The sequence below is a fragment of the Drosophila erecta genome, unplaced genomic scaffold (genome assembly GCF_003286155.1).
Source record: "Drosophila erecta strain 14021-0224.00,06,07 unplaced genomic scaffold, DereRS2 tig00000126-arrow-pilon, whole genome shotgun sequence".
In the NCBI taxonomy this organism is placed as follows: Eukaryota; Metazoa; Arthropoda; class Insecta; order Diptera; family Drosophilidae; genus Drosophila; species Drosophila erecta.
Window position 1 is genome coordinate 7373456 of NW_020825209.1, and position 14762 is coordinate 7388217.

The 14762-nt window shown below is 50.0% G+C and overlaps 7 protein-coding genes across 11 annotated transcripts; 5 read left to right on the top strand and 2 right to left on the bottom strand.

Annotated features, from left to right (window-relative positions):
• Nucleotides 1–612: 612 nt before the first annotated feature.
• Nucleotides 613–3071, top strand: LOC6550479 (transmembrane protein 198). The gene is made up of 5 exons (XM_001977787.3): nt 613–747; nt 1612–1977; nt 2037–2201; nt 2290–2631; nt 2786–3071. Exons 1-5 carry the CDS (start codon nt 661–663, stop codon nt 2969–2971), a joined length of 1146 nt encoding a protein of 381 aa, XP_001977823.1. The 5' UTR covers nt 613–660; the 3' UTR covers nt 2972–3071.
• Nucleotides 3072–5329: 2258 nt separating this feature from the next.
• Nucleotides 5330–8940, bottom strand: LOC6550480 (cytochrome c oxidase subunit 6B1). 3 transcript variants are annotated; one of them, XM_026982410.1, is made up of 2 exons: nt 8850–8929; nt 5330–5750 (listed from the first exon to the last, which is right to left on the bottom strand). In XM_026982410.1, exon 2 carries the CDS (start codon nt 5743–5745, stop codon nt 5455–5457), a length of 291 nt encoding a protein of 96 aa, XP_026838211.1. In that variant the 5' UTR covers nt 5746–5750; nt 8850–8929; the 3' UTR covers nt 5330–5454. The 3 variants fall into 3 exon arrangements, with proteins under 3 accessions (XP_026838211.1, XP_015010752.1, XP_001977824.1); XM_015155266.2 differs by having other exon boundaries at nt 5350–5716; nt 8850–8940; XM_001977788.3 differs by having other exon boundaries at nt 5350–5713; nt 8850–8936.
• On the bottom strand, nt 5773–8935 carry LOC6550448 (probable ATP-dependent RNA helicase DDX46). Of its 3 annotated transcripts, XM_026982408.1 has the most exons (4): nt 8850–8935; nt 8055–8321; nt 7593–7661; nt 5773–7543 (listed from the first exon to the last, which is right to left on the bottom strand). In XM_026982408.1, exon 4 carries the CDS (start codon nt 7504–7506, stop codon nt 6424–6426), a length of 1083 nt encoding a protein of 360 aa, XP_026838209.1. In that variant the 5' UTR covers nt 7507–7543; nt 7593–7661; nt 8055–8321; nt 8850–8935; the 3' UTR covers nt 5773–6423. The 3 variants fall into 3 exon arrangements, with proteins under 3 accessions (XP_026838209.1, XP_015010751.1, XP_015010750.1); XM_015155265.2 differs by lacking the exon at nt 7593–7661 and having other exon boundaries at nt 5773–7530; XM_015155264.2 differs by lacking the exon at nt 7593–7661.
• A 52-nt stretch (nt 8941–8992) lies between the features above and the next one.
• Nucleotides 8993–10335, top strand: LOC26527027 (ribonuclease P protein subunit p20). The gene is made up of 2 exons (XM_015156009.2): nt 8993–9243; nt 9308–10335. The coding sequence occupies exons 1-2, from the start codon at nt 9091–9093 to the stop codon at nt 9656–9658; spliced, it is 504 nt and encodes a 167-aa protein (XP_015011495.1). The 5' UTR covers nt 8993–9090; the 3' UTR covers nt 9659–10335.
• Nucleotides 8993–10335, top strand: LOC6550449 (transmembrane protein 203). The gene is made up of 2 exons (XM_026982409.1): nt 8993–9243; nt 9308–10335. The coding sequence occupies exon 2, from the start codon at nt 9660–9662 to the stop codon at nt 10104–10106; it is 447 nt and encodes a 148-aa protein (XP_026838210.1). The 5' UTR covers nt 8993–9243; nt 9308–9659; the 3' UTR covers nt 10107–10335.
• A 238-nt stretch (nt 10336–10573) lies between these two features.
• On the top strand, nt 10574–13065 carry LOC6550451 (beta-parvin). Its single transcript, XM_001977792.3, has 4 exons — nt 10574–10908; nt 11249–11338; nt 11406–11677; nt 11878–13065. Exons 1-4 carry the CDS (start codon nt 10788–10790, stop codon nt 12496–12498), a joined length of 1104 nt encoding a protein of 367 aa, XP_001977828.1. The 5' UTR covers nt 10574–10787; the 3' UTR covers nt 12499–13065.
• LOC6550452 (FAD-linked sulfhydryl oxidase ALR) lies at nt 12921–14756 on the top strand. Its single transcript, XM_001977793.3, has 4 exons — nt 12921–13155; nt 13498–13899; nt 13979–14220; nt 14280–14756. Exons 2-4 carry the CDS (start codon nt 13507–13509, stop codon nt 14440–14442), a joined length of 798 nt encoding a protein of 265 aa, XP_001977829.1. The 5' UTR covers nt 12921–13155; nt 13498–13506; the 3' UTR covers nt 14443–14756.
• The last annotated feature ends 6 nt before the right edge of the window (nt 14757–14762 follow it).

Consider the following 14762-nt stretch of genomic DNA (forward strand, 5'->3'; position numbering starts at 1 on the left):
TGGTATACCTGGTCAGGGATGTGAAGGATAAGTCGGGGCGTCAAGCTTTGGCTCCTGAGCTTTCTGAGCTTTCGTGCGGGCCCTTCGGGGGTTGTTTGGGTGCCTTTGCGGCCCACGAGAGCGCAAGAGAGGACAGGCGCCACATCGAGGACGTGGACGTTTAGCCATCCCTGTCGTGGCCGCAGGACAGTTTGACTGTTTGCCTGCTCCACTGTTTTCCTGTTGTACCACAAGCTATTCTGGCTTGGCCCCGATTGTAACGCATCCAGATCCCACGTCGCAGTGCGAAAATGTGTACAAATACTGCAATGTACCCGCAGTAAATTGGTCGCAGGATCGGGCAATCTCGCTGCAAAAGGACATCCAGGTGCTACGCCCTATTTCGCAAACAGTCGGGCAGGTGTAGGTGTACAGGCCTCGAACGGTGCAGAAATGCGGAGTCTTATTGTGCCAGTGAAGAGCAAGCAACCCGTAGCAACGCCTCGAAAAGGATAATCTGCCTGCCTGCTGGAAGATACCTACAACAAGAGCAACAAGGACAAGACCAAGACCAAGACCAAGACCGAGACCAAGACCAAGACCGAGACCAAGACCAAGAACATCGAGAACACCAGATCGCAGTTTCGCAGAGAAGGGTCCGCCAAAAATTAGTCCGCCGGAATGAGGGTGGCGGCGGACATGGTCTACGACTACGGCAGCGAGGACTCCATGAGCACCACCCACCTGGACTGGCCCTTCCTCATCAAGGTTCGTATCTGCAGCCCCCGCCCATCGCCTCCTCCCCAAGCCCTCGACATATTTGCACGCTTTTTAGGTTAAGTCGAGACAATATGCAAAGTGTCGAGTATAATGTGTATAAGTGGGGCTTGTGTGTCAACAGCTTTGTCACTGCGGGGACGAGAATCTAAGTATGTGTGTCTGCCAGGCTCCCGAAGGCTTTATTCCACCTTGTAATCGGACATAGGAGGGGAAAACTCCACCAGCTGTAAACAGTCTAAAGTCCTTTTAACTATACACATATATATGTACATCCTTTCGCATTTGCTACCATTGTTTCCTCATATTATTTTAAAGGTTTATTTTTACACTCTCTTAACTACGATGGTATGGTATTTGATATAGGAATACTATAACTACTTGAGTATTTTAATATTATTATTTACATGACGTTTTTAAAGAGAGTTCTGCTTATCAGCACCTTAAGGATTGTAACGATTCAGTAAATTCTATAGTAATTTCATTGGGCAATATTGCATATGATGCATATTTCTTACGACGCACCGCCGGAATATTACAGAATTTGCTTTTTTGGGCTGAGTTTTAGGTTAATCAGTACCCGCTGATACAAACATATGGTATAATACTAGAATTAGGAGAAATATCGTCTTTCTATGAGTGATAGCCATTAAGTGCGGTGGCTAAGTGGCTGTAAATTGGCCAATTTAGAGCGCCCTAAGTGGGTTAAAGTGAGTCACTACTCTGGCCAGTGACCAGAAGTGAGCAGGGTGGTGCCAGGCGAGTGGCGTCAGCACACGGCCCTTGATAAGTGTGTCGTGTCCTTGGTCGCATTACGGTGGCACGCCCCCGATAACCAGTGACCTCCTCCCGCAGGGCATCCTGGAGGGCCAGACGTGCACGCCCACTGCGCCGGAGCCGCTGGCCGCCATCCTGTGGGCCATCTTCGCAGTGTTCGGCATCGTGTACGCGCTGCTCGGCTACCGATGCCTGCGCGCCGTGGGCTTCCTCAGTGGACTGCTGGTGGGCGCCAACGGCATCTTCATCCTGCAGGACTTCCAGATCACCTTCCTGGGCAAGCCGGCGGACTCGGCGCTGGCCATCGTGGCGGGGTTGCTGGGCGCGGTGCTCGGCTCCACCTATCCGGTGGCCTCTGTCCTAATTAGCGCCTTCGCTGGCGCCCTGCTCTCCGGCGCCGCCATGGCCGTCTGTGTAGCCACCTTTCCGGACAACGAGTTCGGGGTAAGTACCTCTACGAGTTGATTTTGCATCACATGTGTATATCGATTCCCCTGCTGCAGTACCGCGAGATCTATGTGGCGGTGGTGGGTGGAGCCGTCATCTGCTCCGTGCTGACCCTGTGCTGCGTGAAGTACGTGACCATTCTCACGTCCAGCATTGTGGGTACGGCCATGATCCTCAGCGCCATCGACTTCTTCATGCACGGCCTGGAGACCATCAATTGGGTGAGTGTCTACTCCAGTCTACTCCACATGGTTGATAAGAAGTAGTTGGCAGGATTGAATTTTGATGGAAATAAAATATTCTCTACAGATAATCGGCATGCGGCCGCATCCCTCGCCGCCACCTTGCTACGGTGGCCTCCTGATCGCCGCCTGGCCCGTCACCATCGTCCTCAGCATCATGGTGCAGTGCTTCATCACCGCCTGGCGCGTGGACCACCGCAAGCGGGTGTACATGCGGCACCACAACCATCCCGGCCACGCCCACGGCGCCCACCTGCCGCACAGCCAGCAGCAGGCGGGACCCAACCACGCCCTCGCCCCTGTCCGGCGATCCCAGTCCCGCACCCGGGAGACGCGCGAGGAGGCCAGGCAGCGCAAGTTCCGGTATCTGTACCAGGTGCGCACGGCCCGTGGTGACATCATATCGCAGGTGAGTGGATCGTTCCAGACTGGCACAAAAATTCCAGGAAAGGTGTCCAAAAGTATATAAAGCAGTATATATTTGATGGTTTGGATGGTGTGCATACTCTTAGACACCCATAAATATCAGTATGCATTGATCGTGTGGGAATCTATCGTTCCAGAACTTCGTGTCCGCACTGCAGAAGCGCATCCAGCTGAGCGGCACGGAGACGCCGTCGGAGAGGTCGATCAAGAGCAGCTCGAACGAGCGGAACACGTTCCGGAGCGACCGCACGCACTTCACCACCATACACGATCCGGACTCGGAGCTGTGCGACAAGATCGAGATCGTCCGTGACATTGGATAACAAACAAGCAATAGCTACATGTAACTATACCCGTAGGGGGCTACGGGCTGCGGTACTTGGGCGCGGATGTGGCCATGGTCGGGGGACAGAACTGGATAGTCGGACGGGATCGGGGACTCTACGGAGTCGCGCGGCGGAGAACTCACACAAGTACGGTTGCATGTAGACTTTGTAGATGAGACACCAAGTGTCGGACACACCACACACGGAAACGGAAACGGATGCACACAGTGGAGGATCATTGGAAGCTTTAAATATCAGAGGATATACGGATCTGGAGCTGGTTTCGCATGGGTGCCTTGGAGCACAAACCAGAGATCAGCGGGACGAGATAACCTAGACTAAGATTAATTGCATCGTGCACAGCTAGAGTCTAAGATGATGGACAGTACGGAGCTGACAGGAAGCTTTTGTTCTCTTCACTTAATCGAATGTTACTACAGATAGAAATACCTACTACGTATGGGGAATAGCGATGGCGGGATGGATACGTGACCACGTGGTGAATGATGAATCGGATTCCTGCAACTACACTATACCCAACCAAATACTAGTAGCTTCTCCCACTTCGTATATAGTCAGGCAATTGCAATTACTATCGGTTCATATCTGTGTTATAACTATACGAATATAATGGGATGCAAGCAGCTGCATGGGGCTCACGCACAGAGCGTTGGCATTTCGTTCCATTTCAACTATCTAGCAACATATACCTAAGCATTACGTTCTAGACTCCACTCACTCGATCGCACTCGACAGTTTACCAGGCAGTTTCCCAGAGGCTCAAGGCAGGCAAAAATACAATACAATACCTATTAAGTACAATAAGAAGGGGGAGAATAGGAAATGTGCACGACCTGTGCTCAGTTTGGTGCGACTGACCAGTTATGAAGCTGTACAGTTGGAGCCACAGCCATCTAGATGTAGACTAGACCTAGCGTTAGCCAGTTAGCCAGATGAGCCAAAGCTAAGCCACTTAATTGTCGATACCAGTAACTCACAATCGCTGCAGAGGGCGCACTTGGGACTCGACCAAGTCAGAATCCAGCGATCCGCTCGATCAGTCGTCTAAGCATTATCCGTAAGATTAGCGTTCGAAATATATATACATATATACTATAAGACATTAGATCCATGCAAACAGCGGTACAAACTTCAGAAATTCACGCTATAAATGCTAGCCGAGACATACATACATATGTACCAATTTAAGTGATATACAGCATTTTAAACTGTCTGGTTATGGGGCTTAATCGGAGTGCTAGCGAGAAATTAATCCGTGAATTCGCGAATCTTGCTTTAAGAAGTCTTGCGGTCTTCCAAATGTTTTTGTTTCGCCAGCGGTATTTTCGTTTCGCAGTACGGGTTAAGCCCATTAACTGGACACTTACAAGGATAAATAGATAAAGTAGGTTTAGAGGAAGAGCAGGGAGAGTTCTCCAAGCCTCGAAGGATTGGACATTGCCAGGCAGGAACTTCCAAATCGAATCGGTTGGTTTCCAAATCGCAAACACCTATACAACTCAAGTTTCCTGTTATGTTGATTAGCAATTAGTTTCTAGGAATTGCTGCCGTCCGCAATTGTTGATTTATCATTATCCAAAAAACTGTACGATACTAATACTAACGAATTTTGTTCTCTAACTCAAGTGGTTATACCCCAAATTGTGTTTCCTATTAGTTGCTCACTGCATTCTCCCGTGGTTTTAATGTTCAACAGCAATGTCTAATCGAAACATAATACTATCTCAAGTATTGTGCATTAAATTTTGGCAAACAGTAGAAGTTTTGTAAGAAAGAAATGAAAGGGGTTCGACACACTCAATCCAGTTTAATAAAAAAAACGATAATAACTGCAAACTAAAGTAGCGAAAATCATAAAAGAGTTGCACATATGTATACACTAATGAAATCCAATTAAAAACTAATATAACAAAAAGGCCAAAAGCGATTATAAACAGAATGAATCCGATTTTCAAATGAAATCAAGTCTTGAGACGGGCTGCCAAAAAGAAAAGATCTTGTAACGAGCAAAGAGAAAAGTAATATCAAATAAACGATGCAGGCCACAAATGCGTTTTTCTTTTCGTTACAGAACCCCATCATAAGTAGCTGAAAATCTAGATTTAGTTTGCACATTTTTATGTTTGTTGTGTGACCAAATGACGAAACACTAGCGTCTTTGTGTCTTATAGTTTATTAATAATAACACATCGGAATTAAGTGGCGTGGATCTGTTTTGCATGCCAATTCGGCCAGCAACGGCAGGATCGAGAAGAAACAAACGATGGATTTAGAATTCAAATAATTGAACATTTGTGTATTTGTTGTATTTGCCGATGATGGTCTGCATTCATCGCTGGGGAAAGCACAAATACGAACTTCTCTGTTGCAATTGCTGGATTCTGGTTGCCACGCTCCTCTACGTCCCTCCGCCCATCGATCGTGTCCTGTGTGTTTGGGTGCTGGGTTGCTGCTGCATCTTAGATGCGGCCGGGGAATGTGCCGCTCTCGCGCTGGTCGTCCCACTTCTCCACCCAGGCGTTGGGGCACATCGACTTGTAGACCTTCTGGAAGTAGTTGCACGGCGCGAAGTCCTCGCCGCGCTTCTTCTGGCAGCGGTGGAAGTCGATGTACGACTGGTAGCAGTAGCGAGTCACGTTCTGGTTAGGGAACCGTGGGTCGAAGGGGGCGGTCTCCAGCTTGTAGGCGGACATGTTGCTGCTGTCTGACGATTTGTCGCTGCTTTTGTTTTTGGACATGAAAAATTGCATATAGACTTTAGTTGGAAAAGGAAAATAAAAACAAAACGAAACGAAACGGAACGGAAGGAAACCGAGGGAGGGGCAAAAAACACCGATTGAAAGGCAACCAAATCGTAAACCAAGGCGGCGACCGGGACAGAGTCACGTTGGCCAAATGAAAAAGAAAGAGATGAACGAAATGGGGTGACGGGATGGGAGGTACACAACCGAATGTAAATTAAAATCAAACGTAAATACAATTTCAGTGCATAAACGGGGAGGAAGAGATAGATATATAAATCACAAAGGTTAGTTCTTCAGTTGCGGTTGCTTAATGAGCGGTATATATCATATTATATAGAGAGATACACTCGTATGGTTTTGCTAAACTTATCGCTTACTATCTAGACTATGATTATCGTATTATGTGTATGTCGAGGCTGTGGCTAGTCCCTCGATTCGTGTGAAAAAAATACAAATTACACTGCTCGCGCTTGCAGCTCGAAAGCCCTCCACTATGACTATAAACTACGCATCTGTGTTCGCTTGCTTTCGTGTACAAAACATTCAAAGGGCCTGGGGGGGATCGCAATGTGTGTATCGGGAGTGTGGAACAGGGGTATTGGTCGAATCAAAATCGAGTTCACGTTTCCCGCTTTATCTGCGTTCAAGTTCATGTTTCTATGAAAAGCGGGACTGTCTCGGCGACTACTTGACGAGCGGCCGCTTTCCGTTGTCCGTATCGCAGGCGTTGCTCTTGTACTTGTTGACCTCGGCCAGGTACAACGACCAGAAGTCCTTGGGGTCCACGTCGCTCTCATTGGGCGTCTTCACCTTGGCCACTACGCCAGTCTTTAGGACTTTTCCGCCGCGACGTCGTCCCACGATGGGTGGGGGCGGTGCCAGCTTGCCGGCCGCCGCGGCGGCAATGTACGGTGCCGCAGCACTGCTGGCAGCTCCCACTGCAATGGCCGGCAGCGCAGGCGCTGACGAGGCCTCCGGCGAGACGAACTGCTGCTGCATGAGCTCTTCCACCGCTGGCTGCACCAACTGGCTGCTCGCGTGCTCCTTCTGGCCCTCCTGCATCTTCTTAAACAGCTCCATGAACGAACCGTCGTTGGCAAAGACAGGATGCGAAGGTGGCTCCGGCTTTGGCGGCGGGTACACTTTGCCCTCCCTGGCCAGTGCTTCGCGCAGCTTCTGCTCCATCTCGCGGTGGATGCGCTCCTTGTCAAAGGGCTCGTCGGTGTCAAGGTTGTAGTAGGCGCCCACCGCGGAAGCGGCACTGCTCTTTCCAGTCAACTGAACCTGATCTGTGGCGCCGGCAGCTGTAGCGGCTGTTTTCTGTACGACGCTTAGGTCAGATTTACTGGATAACGATGCATGGTGGCCTCTGCGTTGACTGTTGCTGGATCCGGATGGGCCAGGGCCAGAATAGGCCGGCGATTCAGAGCGGCGGTAGTGGCTGGAGCGTCTTGAGTGATCCCTCTCGCGATCTCTGGAGCGATCTATGGAGGGATCCCTGGAACGATCTCTGGAGCGATCCCTGGAGTCGCGGTCTCTATGGTAACGGGATGACTGCCGCTCCTGGCGGCGGCGACGCTGACCAGAGCGTTCGGCGGAGCGGCTACGGGAACGCGAGCGGCTGCGACTGTAGCGACCGCGCTCTCTTCTGTAGGATCCGGAAACGGAGCCACGCTCATAGTAGCCACGCTGATGGCCGCGTCCGGCGCGCCGCTGGTGGCCGTCCTCCTGATCCTGCTGATAGTAGGGCAGGCGGGCCGCCGACATGTCGGATGTTGATGTAGTGATGATCTGCAAATCGAAACTGTGCCGCGTTAAATCGAGCAGTTGACAGAGGCGCGTTTACGAAATACCTATACACAATATCTGTATACTTTGTAATCAGTTATCTTTTTGTTCTTTTTTGGATCTGCGGTTCGGTTCTGTTCGGTTTGGCGCATGTCAGAATCGTGAATGAAGAATCAAGAATCGATAATCGAGAATCTAGCATTATTTTCATGCGCTGTCTTGACTTGGCTGGCGCTGGCTCCTTAACCGGGCCGAATCAACATCAGGGTGACTTGGGTGACATTGGGTACTGATTTAGGAGCCAGAACTTCAACCAAGTGGACGGGCGACAAGTAATGCTCGCGGAACAGGCTCTGTTCACTACGCAGACGCGACTCTTATGCAATTTGGATACTTAGACATTGACTTGTATTTGTACTTTTGCCTGTAATTGTACTTAGATTTGGATGCATTGATTTGATTTGGACTCGATTTGATTTGATTGGCTGGCAGATTTCTGTTTGATAAAATGAGAAATGGTAATTTACTTGTTTGCGATGTCCGCTGCGGTAGAAGTGGAAGGTGGTGTTGCTCCAACGTTGCGGCTACGTTACGTTATCATCCGTGGATGTCGTTCTCGCTGCTTGCCGTTGCTGCTGTTGTGGCTGTGGATGCGGAGGAGTCCTTCCGTTTGGCTGGCTACGTGCGAATCAGTGCGATTCAGCTTGTTTGCCTGTTTTTAGTGGCGATTTGTGCTTAACTCTTGACTTGCGACTTGATTGCGACTCTGAAACGTATCGGATTTTCGGATTCGCCTGCATGGAAAAATGACTTGAACGCATGAATACAAAACGTTACTCGAACCAGGACGCGCTGTGCAGGGGGTTTGATTTGAGTTGTCTTTCTGGCTACAAAATAGTGGCTACAATAAAGGGACTGTTTCTCTTCGCTTTCCGTTGCACCCCCTCTTTGGCGAGCGGTGACTTATGTAACCCTGGGGATCCATACTCCCATTCATATACGGATCCATTTGGGGACCAACTTACGGATGAGGATGCAAACCTTGCCCGCCCCCTCACAACTCACCCCGCCAGAAACGACTACCCCGAGTGCACCAGCGAGTTATGTAACTTGTACTTTTTTTCTTTTTTCTTTCCTGCTGCCCGAGGAATTCGCCATCGGAAATGTGTTAGTGCGCTAGTGTATGTGTGTGTGCGAGTGTTGCGATTTGGAGTGGCGAAGTGGCGCCTCACGGCCAAGTTAATTCTTGCTTTGGATGGCATCATTCGATGCCTTGGCTTACGGTCTGGTGTACTTGATAGGGTGCCAAGCGAAAAACATACCTTTGTTGTTACGAGAGTACGACGAAAAATTTTCAACTGCCGAGAATCTCACGAGCCTGGCGATAGGAATAGCGATGGGCTGACACGAAACTATCGAGAGCTGTCATAGTGACAGCTAGGGCCGGGTTGCCAGATCGCTCAGGCCAGTGTTGGTCAGCGTTCGATTCGGAGTGGAGTCGCGAGTCCGAAACTGTGACACGCGCAGGCAAATGGAAAACACAAGTTGCCTCCTCTGCCGCTGATGATGGGAAGCAATCCTCCCGAGCACGGGACCAAGCCGAGATCCACCAGACACCAAAGACAACAGAACCACCGAGTGGTGCGCAAGCAGCCGCTGCGTCCCGCAGTCAGCGACCGCCACAACATCTACATCACTAGCAAGACGGACTTCAAGGCAAGTAGAACTCATTCTGATAACTCGCCCAAGTGCTCAGCAACCGAGTCTATCTCCTTGACAGGCCCAACAGCGCCGCTGCGAAGAGCTGCTCAACTCCGGCGCCCGTGAGATCTTTCTGCATTGCATGGGCTACTCCGTCACCCGCGGCCTTAATCTCGCCTTGCGCCTCGTCCAGAATTCTGAGGGCGCCCTAAGCTACGCCATCAACACCTCCACCGTCCATCTGGTGGACGAACTGCACCCGCTGTGCGATGCCGAGGACGTAACCTTCCGCCAGCGCAACAACTCGGCCCTGCACATCAAGATCTTCAATCGCAGCCTTTTCGACATTGTTGTGCCGCAACCGTCGCAGTCCCAGACGCAAACCCAATCCCTGGGCCAGTTCAGAGGCAAGGCGAAGGCCAGGCAGTAGCATGTTCAAGCTCTCGGAGCTAGTGCGCTGGCTGGGACTCACCGAGTTCGAGATCCTGGTCAACCTGTGCGGCATGCTGGTTTTCACCATTACGCTGGCCGTCAAGCTCCACCTGCAAGCCAGGGCCGGACCCGGCGGTATCCTTCCGGAGCCCATGGGCGACTGGTTCACCGTCTTCAGTCCACTGTTCTTCATCGACATATGCAACGCGTACTTCTGCGTTATTGTGGGCATCCGAATGTACCTGGACTCCAACAACAAGCGCAAAGCCCTGCACCGCTTCATGTGGAGCACGTATTTCCTGGTGCTCATTGCCATCTTCAAGTACCTGCTCTGTCTGAAGCTCTCTAGCAAGACGGGCCTCGAGTACTCGGAGGTCTTCTCGCCGATCTTCGTCCTACTGCAGCTCGTGGCGGTTCGCGCCTGCCAGTTACCCAACTCCATCTGAACCATAGACGTAGTATAGCCTTAGATCGATATGGTACATACAAATATTCTGATCTGATACGCAGGTGGAAGCCGTTTAATCATTAATCATTGGGGGTTGCATGGATTATTATTTATCTGTATACGCAATGTGGTACAATAATATTTAAAAGGTACGGAATTTATGTTTCTGATATAGCATATCCAATATATACATATTGTGTCTGATCTGATTCGGTATGAAAGACAGATTTTTGTGCCTTTTAATCAATGGTTAATGATCTACACTATCGTTTAATGAAAATTTCAAACAATTTACTTGATAAAAAAATTCAAAAAATATTAAGCTGCTTTGATTTTATTTCAAGCTGTTGTTGCCAAAAGTGAAATTTGTTACACATATAAAAACATTTTAAAACCAAATATGTGCATTATGTATAATGGCGTTGAAGTGATTTACAATTTAATTTCATCTGATTGACAAGTTTTTTAGTAACTCCCAAATAAATCTTATATTTTCTCCGATTTTTTTGGAGGCCAGTTTCTCTTGAGTCCGAATGCCAGTGTTGGGCAACATCGGCGGTGGGTCTGCGATCAGGTGGCAGCCCCAAGGGAAACTGATTGTTCAGCTCCGCCCGAAACGAAACGAAACAATAACACAAACTGTTCATTTAGTCAGGAATTCTCGGAATCCAGCAGCACCATGTCCACACTGAACCGCCCTAAATCCCCGCACACGCCCACCGTCATTAAAAAGGGCGAGAAGGAGGACAGTTTCTGGGACAAGTTCAGCACTTTGGGTCGCAAACGCGGCACCCGCGAAGGTGAGTGCACCACTTGAAGCTCTCCAAATGGCTCTTCTTGGCCATGTATTGATGGGCATCCCAGAGTATTCAATTCTTGAACCCCTGAACCTCTAGAAAGTGGCTTAAAATAGCCCTGTGGTTCCTCCCCCTGCGCCCAGGAAGCTCTTCTGGGAACAGATGTGCGGATGCGCTGATTAATCAGAATATTGCGTCACTGTTGACCCACACAAGCAAACGGAGCTGATAATCAGAAAGTGTGTGTGTGTGTGTGATGGCCTTGTGTCGTCACCGTTTTTGTTTACCTTGTTGATTGTTTCTTTAAATACCTTAAATACGCCCACGCTTGCTCCACTTGCAGTGAAGAAGGTCCAGGAGGAGGGCAAGTACGCCATCGACTCGCCCGGGTCGCCCAGCCAGTATGACATCCCGCCAGAGGACTATGCCCTGCGTAAGTGGATTTGATTTAAATAGGCATCACCCCTTATACCCAACCCATTTCTTACAACTCATACCAGGCGAGCACGAACAGCGCGCAGTCATCGATCCGCAATCCACCAACAATCCCGAGGTGATAAAGCTGCAGCGCATCCTCGTCGACTGGATCAACGACGAGCTGGCCGAGCAGCGCATCATTGTCCAGCATCTGGAAGAGGACATGTACGACGGCCAGGTGCTGCACAAGCTGTGGGAGAAGCTCACCGGCAAGAAGCTGGACGTTCCGGAGGTCACCCAGTCGGAGCAGGGCCAGCACGAGAAGCTCAACATCGTCCTGAAGGCCGTCAACCATGTGAGTAGAAAACATTAGATTTATGTCAGCGATTTATGTCCTGTGAACTGTAAATAAATTTGGTTATTTGGTTTTATATGTATGTAGTTCAATTACTTATCTTTAATTAAAGCCAATTAGAAGGATTATTGTTGGATTAAGATATAAGTAAAATTTCGTTCTTCGCGATATAATAATTAACTTAAACTTTAACCCCGCAGACACTCGGCTTTCACCAAAAGATTCCCAAGTGGTCGGTGGCCAGCGTGCACTCGAAGAACATCGTGGCCATACTGCATCTGTTAGTGGCTCTGGTGCGCCATTTCCGGGCGCCCGTTCGCCTGCCAGAAAACGTGTTCGTGACCGTCGTGATTGCGGAGAAGAATGCGGGCGTCCTGAATGCGCAGAAGTTCCAGGAGCAGATAACCTCCGAGTACGACGACCTGGGCATGCGCTGCGAAAAGGACGCCTTCGACACGCTGATCGACTGTGCGCCGGACAAGCTGGCCGTGGTGAAGAAGTCCTTGATCACGTTCGTGAACAAGCACCTGGCCAAGCTGAACTTTGAGATCAGCGATCTGAACACGGACTTCCGCGACGGCGTCTACCTGTGCCTGCTGATGGGCCTGCTGGGCGGATTCTTCGTGCCGCTGCATGAGTTCCATTTGACGCCGCAGGACGTGGATCAGATGGTCAGCAACGTGGCCTTCGCCTTCGACCTGATGCAGGACGTGGGCTTGCCTAAGCCAAAGGCGCGTCCGGAGGACATCGTGAACATGGACCTCAAGTCCACCCTGCGTGTCCTCTACAGCCTGTTCACCATGTTCAGGGACTATGCCTGAGTGGGAGCCGGATGAAGCGAGCCAGCAGGTCGCAGGAGCAACAATCGGCGCCAATTTTACATTTTATATTAACTTTTTGATAGTGTTTACACGCTTAATTTATGTGCGTTCTCGAAACTGGTTGTAAGCGATGCAGCGGTTAAAGCTAACGATCCTACATCTCAACACCATAACTAAATGCTGCGCCGCCTACAATCAGCCTGAGGAATGTTTATATATATATATATATATTTATGTGTGTCGTACGTCTAACCACTGCGAATTGCTCCAGATTCAAATTGCTCGGAGCAAGTCGGAGAAGAGCTAACCCAAACCCAAACCCGGCGGCCAGTTGTTAACTTGTCTTACTCACGTGCCAGACGTTGTAGTTGTTACTAAGTGAATTTATTGTATTAATACACAATAACCGAGATTGTGCCTTTAGATCACACAGAAGTTTTGCAAATTATGTCACAGATCAGATATCAAACCTGTAAATGTAGAAGTTTACGGAAAAGTCTTCAAAAAAATTGTATTGTGTACGTTAAAAATTTGGATTAGAAAAATCAATAAATATTGCCAATAGCATATGTGTTATTCTATTTTAAACAGTTCCAAGGCGCAAAATTTATCTGGGGCTGCAGCACTCACAAACGCCAGCTTCCATCCCAATCACATGTAAGTTGTTCCGAGCATCTCGAATAGAAAGAGTACCTCAGTAATTTGCTGAACACTGTGCTTTTTGAATTGTGGCGGTTGCGCGCGCAACTCGCAACGGTCTGTTATCGATCACAGCTGCGAACATGCTGCCAGATCACCTCTTCTATGAAAATGATACTGTATCGATTTCCGATTGCTGGCCGGTATAATTTGAAAAAATTACTGCGCCACTCGGACTTTGATCCTTTGGTCAGGTCCTGGTTGGGATTCTTAAAGCCAGCATTTAGCAACTTCTGCTGAGTGCAACCGCTAAACCAACATCTAGATGTGACCCAAAGTAATATTTCGTTTCGAAACAAGGTGGCAACCATGCGCATGCTTTTTATGATTTTCACAATAGCCGAGCGAAGTTTCAAGATTCTAGAACTGCCCACCACACCAACGCTCCTGCTGCGCCGCCAGTGCCATAACTACGGCTACGACTACATCAGCCCCACGCACATCGAACTCAGCCGGGAGGCCACTCGCCTGGTAATCCGCCGTCTGCAACGCACAGTGCTCCGCCTGATCCGAGACCCGGACTTCATCATGTCCGCCGAGGCAAATCCCGAGACCGATAAGGAGCACCAGGAGTCCCCATTCTCGGCAAACCGAAAGGCCGGCGGCAGCACCGGCAAACAGGACTCAAACTGTCGCACTTGCAATGATTTCAAGTCCTGGTCCAAGCAGCAACGCCTCATCTCCAACGTGCAGAGCGCCAAGGTGACGTGACTCCATTTGCAACTTGTCCCCCGCAACCAGCACGTTAACACCAGCCTTTCCCGCTTTCATATTCCTCCAGGTGAAGCACATGGCCGCCGCCGAGAAACTGACCGTTAACGCCGCCGAAGATCCGCTGCCCCGTGAAGACTGCCCGCTGGACAAGGTGCGGCTGGGCATTTCCACCTGGGGACTGCTTCACACCATGGCCGCCTTCTACTCGGACAACCCCACGGACACCGAGAAGCGCGACATGAAGACCTTTTTTGAGGTTCTGTCGCGCCTTTACCCCTGCGAGTTTTGCGCCAAGGACTTTCGCACCGAGTAAGTGCATCTTCGACCCATCTAAACACGCGCTGACTCTTTAACTGGCCCTCTTGCAGCCTGGACGTCAACCCCATCAATGTGAACTCCCAGAAAGAGCTGGCACTGTGGCTGTGCAAGTTCCACAACCGGGTGAACGACAAACTGGGCAAGCCGCTCTTCGACTGCGCCAAAGTAAACGAGAGGTGGCGCGACGGCTGGCTGGACGGCTCCTGCGACTAGGCGCCGCAGCCACCTCTCGCCGCAAAGTCCCGTCTCCCGCCCGTTGCCGGTTGCCATGTTGACCACACTTTGTCCCACATATTGCTCAGCTGGCCCAAAACCACAACCACGGAACACGGGACTCCTGCTCGACGGTGATCCGTCGCCATCCAAAAGTGTGCCCTGTTTCTGGCCAGAGGCCCTGCTCACCAGTCGGAACCTGCGTCAGCGTGACATTAAATTGAGTTATGTTGTAATAGAGCCACACCGAAGGTCCATTGTTAAATGATTTGCTGGCTATGAACTCTCTGAGAATACACACATTATGTTGAGGACCCCTA

Bases quoted from the DNA above. Each gene is read 5' to 3' on its own strand.
- LOC6550480 (XM_026982410.1), bottom strand. From the start codon at position 5,745: ATGCAATTTTTCATGTCCAAAAACAAAAGCAGCGACAAATCGTCAGAC.
- LOC6550452 (XM_001977793.3), top strand. From the start codon at position 13,507: ATGCGCATGCTTTTTATGATTTTCACAATAGCCGAGCGAAGTTTCAAG. The intron at 13,900-13,978 runs GTGACGTGACTC...ATATTCCTCCAG, and splicing joins CCAACGTGCAGAGCGCCAAG to GTGAAGCACATGGCCGCCGC. The intron at 14,221-14,279 runs GTAAGTGCATCT...GCCCTCTTGCAG, and splicing joins GCCAAGGACTTTCGCACCGA to CCTGGACGTCAACCCCATCA.
- LOC6550449 (XM_026982409.1), top strand. From the start codon at position 9,660: ATGTTCAAGCTCTCGGAGCTAGTGCGCTGGCTGGGACTCACCGAGTTC.
- LOC6550451 (XM_001977792.3), top strand. From the start codon at position 10,788: ATGTCCACACTGAACCGCCCTAAATCCCCGCACACGCCCACCGTCATT. The intron at 10,909-11,248 runs GTGAGTGCACCA...CTCCACTTGCAG, and splicing joins CAAACGCGGCACCCGCGAAG to TGAAGAAGGTCCAGGAGGAG. The intron at 11,678-11,877 runs GTGAGTAGAAAA...TTAACCCCGCAG, and splicing joins TCCTGAAGGCCGTCAACCAT to ACACTCGGCTTTCACCAAAA.
- LOC6550448 (XM_015155265.2), bottom strand. From the start codon at position 7,506: ATGTCGGCGGCCCGCCTGCCCTACTATCAGCAGGATCAGGAGGACGGC.
- LOC26527027 (XM_015156009.2), top strand. From the start codon at position 9,091: ATGATGGGAAGCAATCCTCCCGAGCACGGGACCAAGCCGAGATCCACC. The intron at 9,244-9,307 runs GCAAGTAGAACT...TCTCCTTGACAG, and splicing joins CTAGCAAGACGGACTTCAAG to GCCCAACAGCGCCGCTGCGA.
- LOC6550479 (XM_001977787.3), top strand. From the start codon at position 661: ATGAGGGTGGCGGCGGACATGGTCTACGACTACGGCAGCGAGGACTCC. The intron at 1,978-2,036 runs GTAAGTACCTCT...CCCCTGCTGCAG, and splicing joins TTCCGGACAACGAGTTCGGG to TACCGCGAGATCTATGTGGC. The intron at 2,202-2,289 runs GTGAGTGTCTAC...TATTCTCTACAG, and splicing joins GCCTGGAGACCATCAATTGG to ATAATCGGCATGCGGCCGCA.